The 13,395-nt window shown below is 40.0% G+C and overlaps 1 protein-coding gene across 2 annotated transcripts in view; it reads right to left on the bottom strand.

Moving 5' to 3' along the window:
* The window catches only part of TTC21B (tetratricopeptide repeat domain 21B), a 43,599-nt gene continuing 30,204 nt past the window's right edge, over positions 1 to 13,395 (bottom strand). For both annotated transcript variants that reach the window (XM_070956935.1, XM_070956934.1), the window contains exons 20-29: positions 13,075 to 13,263; positions 12,866 to 12,976; positions 11,255 to 11,336; positions 9,582 to 9,732; positions 7,807 to 7,968; positions 6,807 to 7,002; positions 5,896 to 6,120; positions 5,214 to 5,334; positions 736 to 803; positions 1 to 546 (exon numbers count right to left, since the gene is read on the bottom strand). In XM_070956935.1, coding sequence (XP_070813036.1) covers positions 469 to 546; positions 736 to 803; positions 5,214 to 5,334; positions 5,896 to 6,120; positions 6,807 to 7,002; positions 7,807 to 7,968; positions 9,582 to 9,732; positions 11,255 to 11,336; positions 12,866 to 12,976; positions 13,075 to 13,263 — 1,383 coding nt within the window. In that variant the 3' untranslated portion in view covers positions 1 to 468. The remainder of the gene's footprint in view (positions 547 to 735; positions 804 to 5,213; positions 5,335 to 5,895; positions 6,121 to 6,806; positions 7,003 to 7,806; positions 7,969 to 9,581; positions 9,733 to 11,254; positions 11,337 to 12,865; positions 12,977 to 13,074; positions 13,264 to 13,395) is intronic.

Raw genomic sequence — 13,395 nt, 5'->3', positions numbered from 1 at the left:
AGGTTAAAACTAGAGAGATACAAATATAACATTGTAGTATAGTACTTTATTTTCCCCTTTCTTGGTATTCCTGGGGATTCAGAGTAGACCCTGTTTCAAAACATTGATTACACTCCAAATAAATCACCTCTACAATGTAGAAAGAGCAATAGACACAGCTGGAAGTTCTCTCTACAGATTTCTCTGCCACAGAGTGATCTTCAAAGAAAGTTCCAGCTGTGCATGTTGTTTCTTTTACTCAGTTTATCTGGATTGCAGCCAGTATCTACAGGAGGAAAGTGAGACACCAATGATCTTTTGTTTTTACTGAACTCTAAATACTAAAGCAGCCTGTTTTTAAAATAAATCTACAAGTAGTCTCTGCTGGTTTTCACTGGGAACTAGTTGGGTGTGCAGCATCTTCAATTTTACAGATGACTTTAAAGCTCCTTTTATCTTCCAAATTAACATAAATGCATTCATCAATGCTCAAGTCCTTAAAGAGGCACGTGCTTTATCAAGTATTTCTTTTTTTATCTTCGGGTAATTTGGATGTGCTTCTAAAACCTGTTGAATAAAAAAAAAAACTTGCATTGAGACTGCTTTTCAAGCTACAAGTTAACTTTAAAACATATGTAACTATATTGTCTAGATTTGCTCCATCATCCGTTTATACGTTTGCTTTATTCTGATTCTTAACATGCAACACACACTCACACACACCCCTTTCATTATCAGATAGTCAGTGTAGTTTACCTTACGACAAATAGTGATAGCATCAATATGTCTCTTGGCTTTCAGATAATTAAAAGCTAGCTTGAAACCTGTAAAAGCAGAATGATACAGATTTTGCAAATAAATATTTTAATAGAAATAAAAATAAAGAACTAGGATGACATGTGCATGTTTCTCTTTCCAGTTTAAATTATGGTACAAATGGAAGTTTTTAAAATGAGAAGATAACCTATTGGTCTGTTATACAGAATTTTCATCTCTGTCAAAATTTACCCTTATCACTCAAGCTCAAAATCCTTAACAACACCAAACAGGAAAAGAAAAGACAAACCATAGAGAAGTTTTTCTTTTAATTTCCCACCACCCATCTCCTTTCATTCACATTTTCTGACTGCAAAAAGTTAATTTCATAGTTGCTTACTACAACACCTTTATTTCAGCTCACAAGCACATGATTTGAAAAGAACATCCCAATGAATTTCCCAGGCTCATCTGCATGAAATATCAAATCAAATATCTGTATTACAGTCTTTGACCAGCTTTTTACAATCTATATAAATAAAAATGTAAATGTCCGTTTGTACATAACCGCACATCTCCAAAAGTTCTTCACTTATTGCTTTCAAATTTTGACACAACATTGCATTTGACTACGGGCATGTTTATATATACCTATATTATATACATGTCACACCTGTGACAAGTAAAAACATGAAAAACATTGAAAGACATTGACAAACATTGAAAAACAGCGCCATCTTCTGGACGTAAAACCAACATGGCAGCCTCCCAGCCCTGATTACACTCAACAGATTTCTGCTCCTTATATTTAAACTCTCCATATTGCTTCCGAAAAACTGCGCATTTGGAAGGCAGAGACGCCCGAGGGCCATATCCTGCCACCAGGTTCAGCAGGTAGGCAGCCAGCTCCCTGCCGGGAAGCCCTCGCAGCTGGCACTTATAGGGCTGGGCGGGGCCCGCCCGAGCCTGGCTCTGACCTCCCCCCTCCAGCCCGCGAACTAGCTTCGCCCACCGCTGCTGCCCATCCCCCTCGCCAGCCGCTCTCAGGGCTCCCTCCAAAGAACACCTGGCAACGAGGCTGCCTGGGTCCGCCGAGCGGGAACCCTCCGTCCCTTGCCTGGCCCGAATCGTTCCTGGCCCAGCGCTACCACGGGCCCCGAGGTCAGAAAGACCAGCCGCTAACCAGCGCTATGTGAATCCGGTTGGTGAGCGGGAGATGGAGGCAACTGGAGCCTCGGGGTAGCCTTTGACCAGCACCGCCTTTGATTCCCAGGTGGACACTCTGGCAGTTCACGGAGCCTACACGAAAATTTTGGCCTCTGGCAGAAAAAGGGCTCCAGAGAGCCTTCGGGGGGCGGAAACGGGCAGGAGAGAGGATGGCCAGCCCGCCTTCGTTTCGCCTGGAAGAGCAGGGGATTTAATCATTCCCCTGCCCTTGGCCGGCGGGGGAAGAGAACTGCGCAGCAGGGGTCCAGTGGGGTGTGCAGGGCTCCTGGCTTTGCCACTTTCTTCCTTCGGGCGGGAAGCCCCAAACCAGCCTCAAACCCCCGCCGCACCCCCTCCCTCCCTCCCTCCCCTTCCCTGCTATATGTCTCCCCATCGAGCCTCCAGAGAACATCAGTGTAGGGAGGATGGAGGGAGCCCCCGAGTTTCTGCTGTGGTGCGGAAAGCTGCGAAGGCCTGGCCTGAAAAGCTAAGGGCGATGGCGGGGGATGCAGAAGAGGCCGGGCCAGAGACAGAGATAAACAGAGAGAGAGGGAGAGAGAGACAGAGAAATACAGAGAGACCGGGGGGGGGGGAGACATACAGAGATAGAGAGAGGGTGGGAGAGAGAGAGACAGAGAGAGGGGGGGCAGAGAGACATAGAGATACAGAGAGAGGGGGAGAAAGACACACATAGAAAGATACAGAGGGGGGAGAGACATAGATACAGAGGGGGGAGAGAGAGAGACATAGATACAGAGAGGGGAGAGAGAGACACAGATACGGGGGGAGAGAGAGACATAGATACAGGTGGGCGAGAGAGAGAGACAGAGAGATACAAAGAGAGAGGGGGAGACAGAGAGGGAGGATTTTATGGTTCCCATTGTTTTTTAGCAACCGGTTCTCTGCCCTAATTACCAGCTGGCTAGGCGTGGCTCGGGGGTTGTCATGTGACTGATGAAAGTGAGTGACGTTGATTTGGCCACACCCACTAAATGTTCATGGAGAGTTTGGAACTTCAGCCTCGCTCTTTTAGCCCAATGGAAGCACCAGACTGGGCCACAGCAACGTGTGGCCGGGTACAGCTAGTTTAATAATAATAAAATTACAGCAAAAGAAGGAACAGTTTAATACAACAATTAGGGAAGGGGAAAATGGGTCAATAAGACAGCATGGCTGACTAAAAATTTTGCAGTTGTGTGACTTGGTAAAAAATGTTGGCCACCTGATGTGTAAGTATAGGGTTAGTATCCTTTAAAAGGTAACGAACATAAAATTTATCTGATTGGCCCTTGTATTTGGAATTGATTGGTGAAATTAAAGCATGTCTTGCGGTACCGTAGAAGGGACACCTTATTCACAGAGACATTGCCTCTGTGGTTCTAGAGAGGTAGAAACTTTCACCCACATTCTCGTACTGTGCATGAAATAATCCTCAACAGGTCCTATGGAACTGAGGAAACCTTTGGATTTAGCACAATTAGATATGTTTATATTAATGTTGCTCAGGTTAGAAAGTGCTGAGCTATATCGTAAATGATAACAAGCCAGCTCTATGGAGCTTGGGCTTGGACAGACTCAGTACACATTCTTTTTATGGAGTTCACTCTGGAGTCAATTACATTTCAGTAGTAAGTATGCAGCATTCCTCAGTGGCTTCATGGAATGAAGAATGTGTTGTAACAACATGGATTTGAGCTCCAAGGCCAGGCAGAGGAAAAGGGCTTGTGGATTTAAGAGTTGAATACAGAAAGCTACACTCTTCTCCCAAATTCAAGTGAATTTTCTCCTAAGGCCTACAGGTATTACAGAGGACTAGAGTAAACAAAAGAAGAGAGAGAGCTGAACTCCCAAAATTCTACAAATGTTGAAGCTGGTAGCATTTTTCTCCTCACAGTTTTAAGAACTTTTGAAGGGATAAATGAGAGGAAAGCTTGCTGTCCTTGAAAGCATGTTTGTTTTTATCCATAAGGAAATTAAGTAGCTTCCTTTCAGCTAAATTCCACCTTAGCCAACCTGAAAGTTCTTAGAACTACACTGCTCTCTGCTGCCAACAATCTCCAATAGTATAAAATCAGCTATCATACATAGCACTTAACCTCATCAATTTGAAAAATGCAGAGGTCTTCTCTAGAAATCCAAGAGGTAATGTATCCAAGTATGTACTTTTCCAACTAGATACATGATGGTTGTCTATGAATGCCTATCATAAGTTGTGTGTGTATGAGAGAGAGAGAGAGACAGAGAGAGAGTGCACGCGTGCACAAAAATAGCAATAGCACTTAGACTTATATACCGCTTCACAGTGCTTTACAGCACTCTCTAAGCGGTTTACCAGAGTCAGCCTATTGCCCCTAACAATCTGGGTCCTCATTTTTCCCACCTCGGAAGGATGGAAGGCTGAGTCAACCTTGAGCCAATGAGATTTGAATTGCTAGCAATTGGCAGTCAGCAGAATTAGCTTGCAATACTGCATTCTAACCACTGTGCCACCATGGCTCAAAAAGCTCTTCTGAAAAGTATGATATTTCAGGATGAAAATGTAATCTCCATTAATTGCATTACTGGCTTTCCAAATATTTTAAAAAGAGACAGGTACCAATTTTAGAAAAAAAACTAGCAATTTTCTATTACATACAGAACGTTATTTCCATATGATATTACACTGCAATAAATACATGCATCATATTTATAAAAAGGAGGAATGAATTTTTGTTTTCTGAATTACTGTTTTATGTTCTGTTTTGCTAATTTAACCACAGGGCTGCCTCTTGATAAAGCCAAACAATTTGTTAGCCTGCAGCACAGTGCTATATATCTACTTAAAAGCAGATTTCCAAGCAAACATATGTAGCATTTACTTGGATGACAGCTCTGTCATTATCTTCTAATGTGGTTGTTAATACATTTGACTAATTTTAGATACATTCAAATAGATTTCTACTATTTGAAAGAATATAGTTTCCAATTAAAAGTATTAAATTGAACACAGATCTTGATATCAAGGCTAAAACAGAAATGTTTAAAGAACAAATCATGCACATTTTATTGAACCACTGGCAATGTCCATCCCTCTTTTCAATATTCTGCTTTCAATGCTAGGTATCAGAGCAGGTGAAAAATGATCTGGTAAAGAATAGGAGAACATATAATTTGACCTGATAGTAGGTGCAAGTTTTCCATTTCCAAACTCTGCAAGATTTCATAAATAATTTGCCGTGGCTAGTAATAATAATTGGAAGACCACAAAAAGCAGGTGCCAAGAACAGACCTACCAATGGCTGGATTGGTTTGGTTCCCATATTTCCACGCCATCTCATAGTTTATAGCCGCATCTCTGTAAGCTTGCTCTTTTTCCATAATGTATCCCATATATTCATAAGCTTTGCAACAGGACTAAAAAAAAAACAATTATTCCTAAAGTTAGAATCCAATTATTAAAAGAATAAGCTAGTTCTGGGGCTTTTTCTAAAAAGTATTGTGTGGATGTTAGACTAAACCAGAACTTTCCCTTTGTTTGCTAATACATGTAGTCCTCAACTTACGACCTGAATTGAGCCCAAAATTTCTGTTGCTAAGTGATACATTTGTTTAACTGAGTTTTGCTCCATTTTACGACCTGTTTTTTCACAGTTGTTAAGTAAATCACTGCAGTTGTTAAGTTAGTAACATGTTAGTTAAGTTAAGTGAATCTGGCTTCCCCATTGACTTTGCTTGTCAGAAGGTCACAAAAGGTGACATAACCCGGGGACGTTGCAACCGTCATAAATGAACTGTTGTAAGTCTAGAACTACCTATAAAGGAAATAACTTAGAAGAACTGCCAAGGACTGCAAGGAAACCCATTATGAGCTATAGTTGTAGCCATAAGCCTCTTCCTCTTAAGTGCTCATTACAAATCTCAAGAGATAGATTAACCAATTAATAGTTTTAAAATGGTTTCTGGTTTGCTAATTACCCTATTGTGACGAAGGCATCGCTTTAGTAATTCACTCGCCATGTCATATTTTGAAGACTGGATATAAATATCTGCAAGCAAAAGCCAACTTTTTTCAAATTCTTCAGCATCAATGGGATTCCAGTTCATTTTTGAAATTCGTTTCAATTGGTTTCTGGCTCTTGGGGTTTGCTTTAAAATCATGTATGCTGTAGCCATTCCCAAAAGTGCTGGGACATGATCCTTCTGCAACAATAGATGGAACAGAGAAGATAAATTGAGAATGCTACAGAAAAAAAAACTTTTGCCGACAGCAAAAGTATATTGTGATGCACATTCAGTCTTAATCTAAAGATTAATATACATTGTTCTCAAGAGCCCTAAACACTTTTCTGATAAACAGGTGCAGGAAAACAGATTCCTATTGTGGTGTTTCTCAACTTTGGCAACTTTAACATGTATGGACTTCAACTCCCAGAATCCCACAGCCAGCATAACCGTCTCACCAAGCAAATCATTTTAGCAAATCATTGTTTTTTTACTCAATCTCATTGATGAACTTCGCAGTCAGTATATTTTTCTTCCAGTGGTTTTCATGTATACTCTAAGGCTAGCAAAAGACAGGAATATGGTTATCAATAACTATATTTCACTAGAAGCCAGAATCTAATGCCTACAGCCACCTCACCAAGAATGATTTATATCCTATTTTCTATCCACATCCTATCACAAAGTGCACTTTTCTATATTAAACTCTAGGTCATGGGTGTCAAACTCACTGTGTCATGCTGCCATCATGTGATGTTTCGTGATGTTTTTCCCATTCATGAAGCCGGGGTGGGCGTGGCCTGCGTGTGACGCATCTAGCCCGCAGGCTGCCTGTTTGACACCCGTGCTCTAGATGTTCAACTGAACAAATGTTTTCAACTTACCTCATTAGTAACAATTTCTGTAAAGGCCTGTAGTGCTCGCTCAACATTTGATTTTTGTTTGGTTGCCATTAAACAGTAATTTTCCATGATGCCAAGCTGAACGTGACCTTGAGCAGTCTGAGGCTTCAATTCTTTTAGGAGTTTTTCTGCTGTTCTCACAGCCAGCTGGACTGATTCTTGCTTTTCTGTAGAACTACTAGATGCAAGAAAAAACATCAAGATTATATTTTAGAATGCATTAGCAGTAGGCGGGAAAGAGACATTCTTGCATGTATTCAAGATATAAATGCAAAAAAAGTATTTAAGAGCACTTTTCAGTTTAATGCATAGAGAGAAGCGGTGTCTCTTTATGCAACAAGGCACCACAATGCTCATATTGTATCGGTCCCTTGGCTCTTAAGCCCTCTTTTGAGGGTTCAATGAAAATGGGTCTCAGAAGTGGAATTTGGTTGATGGATGTTAATGTCAACGCTCCATCAGATACGATTCCACCCATAAGGCAAATCCACTCTGTCAAAAAGGGCAGGGCTATAACAGGCATCTCTAGTTCCATAATGTATTTTTTTTTCTTTTTGTTCTTTGAATATCTGAAGACAGATTCAGTCTTTCTTGTTGAGCATGGAAAAAGCAAAACAAAAAACAAAAAAAAAACTGTTGACAAAAAAAGTCAACAACTGTACAATTAGAGAAGTTATTTTCCCATTCTATTGAATTAGCTAGATAAGCTTTGAAGCCCTTTAGACATCTTCAGTGTAAGGTCGGGCTGAAGTAGAAATCACCATGTGAAAATTTAAACCAGCAAACAAGTTTTTTTCAGCATCAGATATTTCTTATTAATACTGCTATCTAACAATCCACAAAATGAACTGTCACAAAATTTACTGCTTCATCCTATATGGTTTGCACCCAAAAACAAACAGGATGGAGTCTTCCAAACATGACTGATTGAATTCATTGAACAGGATACCATCTTAAAGTAGCAAGAGTCGCCATCACTTACTCTATGTCACCATCCAGATGTTCAAATACCTCACCTCCAATCGTTTCATTGTCAGGGTTTAAGCAAATTTCAATCATATTATACACTGCATTTTGTCCCCAGTCATTATCCTTTCTTGCTTTGTTAAAATGTCGAAGGGCATCATTTGGTTCACCAGTGTACCTAGCAAAATAATTAAAATTAATATCTTGTGTGGAAAGAATTTAAAAGAAAAGAAAAAACATTATTCCAAAGGTGCTTTTTTTTCAGGACGCAACTGGACTTTCTTGTTTTTTCTTTGAAGATGTTTCACGCTTCTCATCCAAGAAGCGTCTTCATCTCTGACAGGATAGTGGGGAATGGAAGGATTTGCTTCCATTTGTCTCCTAAAAAAGCACCTTTTGGGATAACCATGACCAGGATGACCGAGAATCTCTCTGGACAAAAAAACATTATGTGTTTTCATCTTTAGAAAATATGAAGTTCATATTTCATTATGATTTCACAGAGGGAAAGTAGACATAGGATAATAGTAAATGCTAATACAGCTACTAGAGAAAATTAAATGCCATTTTGGATAATGTCTCATTTAGTTCCCAGAAATTAAAAAATAGCATGTTCAAGCATAAGAGAAGGCAAGAATAGATTTGTAGCTAAATGAAAAATAGTCTAGGGCACCAGACTAACAAAGCATAATGCAGTAAAGATTACACTTGCTGCTAAGGGAGCTATCTTTACACACAGACTCAAGTCAGCTTTATACCAGGTTCATTTTTTAAATCACATTTAGCAAATTAATTATCTTATCTATGTAAAGCATGTGGCATCCAATCTCCCTTTCAAATATGAAAATAGAATAACAGTGCTAATTCTAAGATTGACAAGTAATCCTTTACAGGAGAAACGTAATCTCTTCCACATCATGTCATTACCACCAAGACTCATCATCAAATAAAAATTTAAAATTTTTATTTAAACATATGGGTCAACCATTCACATTTACACATGTATATATCCAATTAGCATTTGTAGCACATCACCGTTTATCGCTTCCTTGATCTGCAAAAGCATGGCAATATTTTCAACCTTTTTTACTAGCCTAATAAGAGTAGCAGGATGTGTACCTCTATATCATATTATTCTATAGAGGGACACATTCTGCTACTGTATGTATAAACTCAGAGTGGCTGAGTTTATCCAACACATTACGTTTAAACTGAAAGAGCCACATAAACACATAAGAGACAAGAGGTTATGGAGGAATAGCAGCTTATAGCTCAAGGATGTTGGAGGTAGAGAAGAGGAAAATGCAAAAAAACAGGGGTGAAATCCAGCAGGTTCTGACAGGTTCTGGAGAACCAGTAGCAGAAATTTTGAGCAGTTCGGAAAACCAGTAATGGAAATTTTGAGCAGTTGGAGAACTGGCAAATACCACCTCTGGCTGGCCCCAGAGTGGGATGGGAATGAAGATTTTGCAATATCTTTGCCCCAGGAGTGGGAAGGGAATGGGGATTTTGTAGTATCTGTCCCCTGGAGTGGGGTGGGAATGGAGATTTTGCAGTATCCTTCCCCTGCCACGCCCATCAAGCCACGCCCACAGAACCAGTAGTAAAAAAATTGGATTTCACTACAGCAAAAAACCCCTACTTTGCTAGGCATCAAGAATCAATCATGGTGCATATATGATACAGATACACTAAATGAACTTGCTTGGCTAATATTTCATAAAGGCAAATAAAAAAGACTTATTTTTCCAATATTTCTTTTATTTTTAGAACTTTTCTAGCCATACCTACCACAAATACAATCCTTTGCAATAATGAAAACCTGAATCAAGTTTTGTCCTTGGGGAATGTTTCTCAGCCATTGCAAGGAATCTTGGAACTTCCTCTAATTTTCCAGCTCTTCTTAACAGATCAATTAAACGAGAGAGTGTAGTATAATCATCTAAGCATATGATAATGAAGAGTAATTGTTTATTAATATATGTTTGGATTACACAAGGCAACTGTCTATTTTTTAAAGACATACATATACAAACACACACATATACACACACAGAACAAACCACAATACCAAAGAGACTTAATAAGAAAGCCAACACTCAAGTCATACATTCTTCACTCTGTAAACTTGCAGGGATATCAAACTGGCGGCCCGCAGGCCTGATGCGTCACGCGCAGGCCACACCCATCCCGACTCCATGAATGGGGAAAATGCCGCAAAATATCACATGATGTCAATGTGACGCCGCGAGTTTGACACCCGTGCTTGTAAAGAGAGAAGCCTGCAATCATAGTCCTTGCCTCCCCCATCACACTCACATTTCTTTAATTTTGCTGAAGGGGAAGGGTGGGTAGGGGGTGAAGATGAGACAATAGCTAAGGCTGGCCTATGCATCTAAGAACTCGGATAACAACAGAGTTATAGGCACTAAGTTATTCATCTGTACTCTGTTCCTTTGTACTACAGGAACTCTTGAATAAGGCTCAGAATGTTTGCAGAATGCTCCTTATGTTTTTAACAGTAACAGAGTTGGAAGGGACCTTGGAGGTCATCTAGTCCAACCCCCTGCTCATGCAGGAGACCTGTACTAGGGATTCAAACCGCCGAATGCCGACCTTTCTGATAGACAAGCTCAGTGTCTTAGCCACTGAGCCACCCAGCTTTTATCATGGCTTTCTGCTATGTATCAAACAATACCTACATCATCATTTCCAATCTACAAATATTCAGTGTATCTCTCTCTCTTTTTTAAGAATATGAACATTCTTATTTTTTAAAAAAAATATATTTCTCAGAACACACTTTTTAGCTTCTTATCCTAATTGCATTAAGGACTTCAAGAATTAATGGAAGTCCAGATTGCCTGCTACCAATGGCAAAAAGATAGTTCCTTAAAAAAGTCGCAAAATATATTCTCTTTTCTCCCGTCTTCTTGTCCCCTGCCCTTGGAAACTCTTGCTGGGAGCACCCTTGATTCAGCCAAATATCTGACACTTCTCCTGCAGACTGTGAAAGCGATTGCTACAATAATTGTGTCAGCTTGCAAAGTGTCTGAATGTTCTTTGTTAAATTGACCCTAATATTTGAGTAATACATAGCCTACTTCCTATTCTGACTGGAATTCTGTTTTCCTGGGGTAAAGCAAATTCAGATGCTTTAAAGTTTAAGCAATAAAGGCCACGGAAGCAAGAAAAAACAGAATTGTTGTATAATTTAGCTCTGCAAATTATGTAAATATATTCTCTATTCATCTACTTTTTTAAAAAATAAAAGTCCTTTATGGTTTAGAAAACTTTTTCTCATCTGATCTTGAACATGGTACATTGTCCTATCGCACTTCTATGGAATATTTTGTTTCTAATCATTTGTGGAAAAGAATTGGCTCCTTCAGCCCTTTCTCAAGATTTGTTTGATTTTGAACAAGGCTTGTAAGAAAAGAACAACAAAAGGCTTTAATACTCACCGGGATGGCGATCCAAAAGCTGCTGGAAATGAAACACAGCCTGCTCGTAGTCCTGTTTCTTGAACATGAGGTCAGCCATCATCTACAAGGATTAAAGCAGCCAGGCTCACCAATCAGAAAGTAGCGCATGGCCTGCTCTACACTGAACTAATCTTGCAAACACCAGCTTTTGGCAACAGTGAGTAAAAGTCCAATTGGGCCAGGTATTTCACCTAGGCAAAGGCTAGCGGCGTACCATAAATGTTTAAGGAAAAGTAAATTGCTCACTTTGACGGAGGATCGAATTTAAATGAGGCCAATGCTGCATTTTACCACACGCCAGAGGAAAGATTAGCATCCCTTTCCCATCAATGAATCCCATTAAAAATGACACCCATTCAACCCCAGCAATGATATAAATGGAATCTATTTGAAACTCTCATAGCAATGGAGAGAAGTTTCATATTTCATTTATTTTATTTATTTAATTAATTTGGTTTATTTAATCAATTTCATTTCTATAGCTGTTCATCTCAATAAATGACCCTGGGAGGCCTACCTCGTAAAACGATTAAAACAATACAGAATAAATATGTCTCGTTGCTGAGGAAAACTACTGCCATATAGCCAAAAACCATGGTCCTTAACAAAGTCAAGTCCCCGGCCACAGCACCTAACCGGGTCTTCACGGCCTTACAAAAGACAAGCAGGGTCAGGGTCATCCTGATCTCTGAAAGGAGAATATTCCAGAAGGCAGGGGCTATGAAAGAGAAAGCCTGTCTCCTAGTCCCTGCCAGCTGACATACATTTGGTTGATGGGACCTGTAACATGTCTATTGTCCAACCTGCTGGACCAAATTGCATGGATAGAACAACTGAGGGAGGAGAATTCCTCGGATAACTCAGTCCCAAGCCATGAAAGATTTTAAAGGTGACATCATGAATTGCACCTAGAAACATACTGGCAACCAATGCAGCTCATGCAGTAGTTGTATTACATGTGTCAGATATCTGGCGCCATTCAGGCCTCCATGTGTGGGAGGCCTGGCTGTAATTGTTGTAAGGTAAGCGGGTATGGGGCATGTGGGGCAGCTCCACACCCCCATCCCCACCCTAGCTTGATTTTTACCCGTGCGCCTCGCCTCACCTTGTGCAACGGAGTAGGAGGGGTCTTAACTAGGGCTTATTTTTGGGGATATGGCTTATATTGGGTGCACATGTAAAATCAAGGTAGGGCTTATTTTCAGGGAAACACGGTACAGAATTTTATTATTATTATTATTATTGTTGTTTCAATTTCTATACCGCCCTTCTCCAATAGGACTCAGGGCGGTGAACAGCCAAAGTAAAAAACAGGACATACAAAATTTAAAAACAGTTTAAAATAATTAGATATTTTGGCTGTAAATTAAAACATTAAATTAAAACATTAAATTTTGTGGGACAGGCCTGGAAAAGACAGTGGCATTACATTTTAAAATGATTTTAAAACTGTTAGATTCCATTTTGACTACTATTTGTATCGGTGGTCTGACACTGTGAATATGTCTGAATGCAGATTAGCAGGCTGTGTTGGTAACCATGCAACAAAGGTTTACACATTCATTTAAAAAAAAAATCATTCTAACTCACCATAGTGGCTGCTGCATTGTCTCGATCATTTTTTAGCAAGGCAGCACACTGGTACTGGCATGCATCCACTTCATCCAACGCAAGATATAAACGGGCAAGTTCCAGCATCACCTGAGAATCAAAGACAGATCCTTACTATTTTTCCAAATACGACCAACTCTAAGCCTTTTCCACCAAACCTGAGGAAAAAGGTTTGGAGCTCAGCTAACCTTGTTGTCGGTCTCACAATGCGCAAGAGCTTCTTTGTAAAATGTAATGGCTTTCTCGTAGTTCCGCTGGGTTGCCAAATGCTTTGCTATCTCTGCACAAATTTCGGCTGCCAATTGCTTCTGCAAAGGAACAGCATCCAGCTGCTCAATCTGAATCCGCTTCAATACTTTGGCTTGCATCTCCTGAGCCTGATGGAAAAGCCCCCCAAAAACCCCAGCTTTTCAGTAAGAGATCATGAGTAAGGACATTGGGAGAAAATTCTGAAGAGATCTGAGGGTTTCTGTAATTTAAGATTGTGCTCCTTTGTGTTTTGATACATT

The sequence above is a fragment of the Pituophis catenifer genome, unplaced genomic scaffold (genome assembly GCF_029215685.1).
Source record: "Pituophis catenifer annectens isolate HBS135680 unplaced genomic scaffold, rPitCat1.0.hap2 SCAF_1, whole genome shotgun sequence".
NCBI classification, from domain to species: domain Eukaryota; kingdom Metazoa; phylum Chordata; class Lepidosauria; order Squamata; family Colubridae; genus Pituophis; species Pituophis catenifer.
Note: the sequence above shows the minus strand (reverse complement) of the source record. Positions and strands in the feature narration are given on the sequence as shown.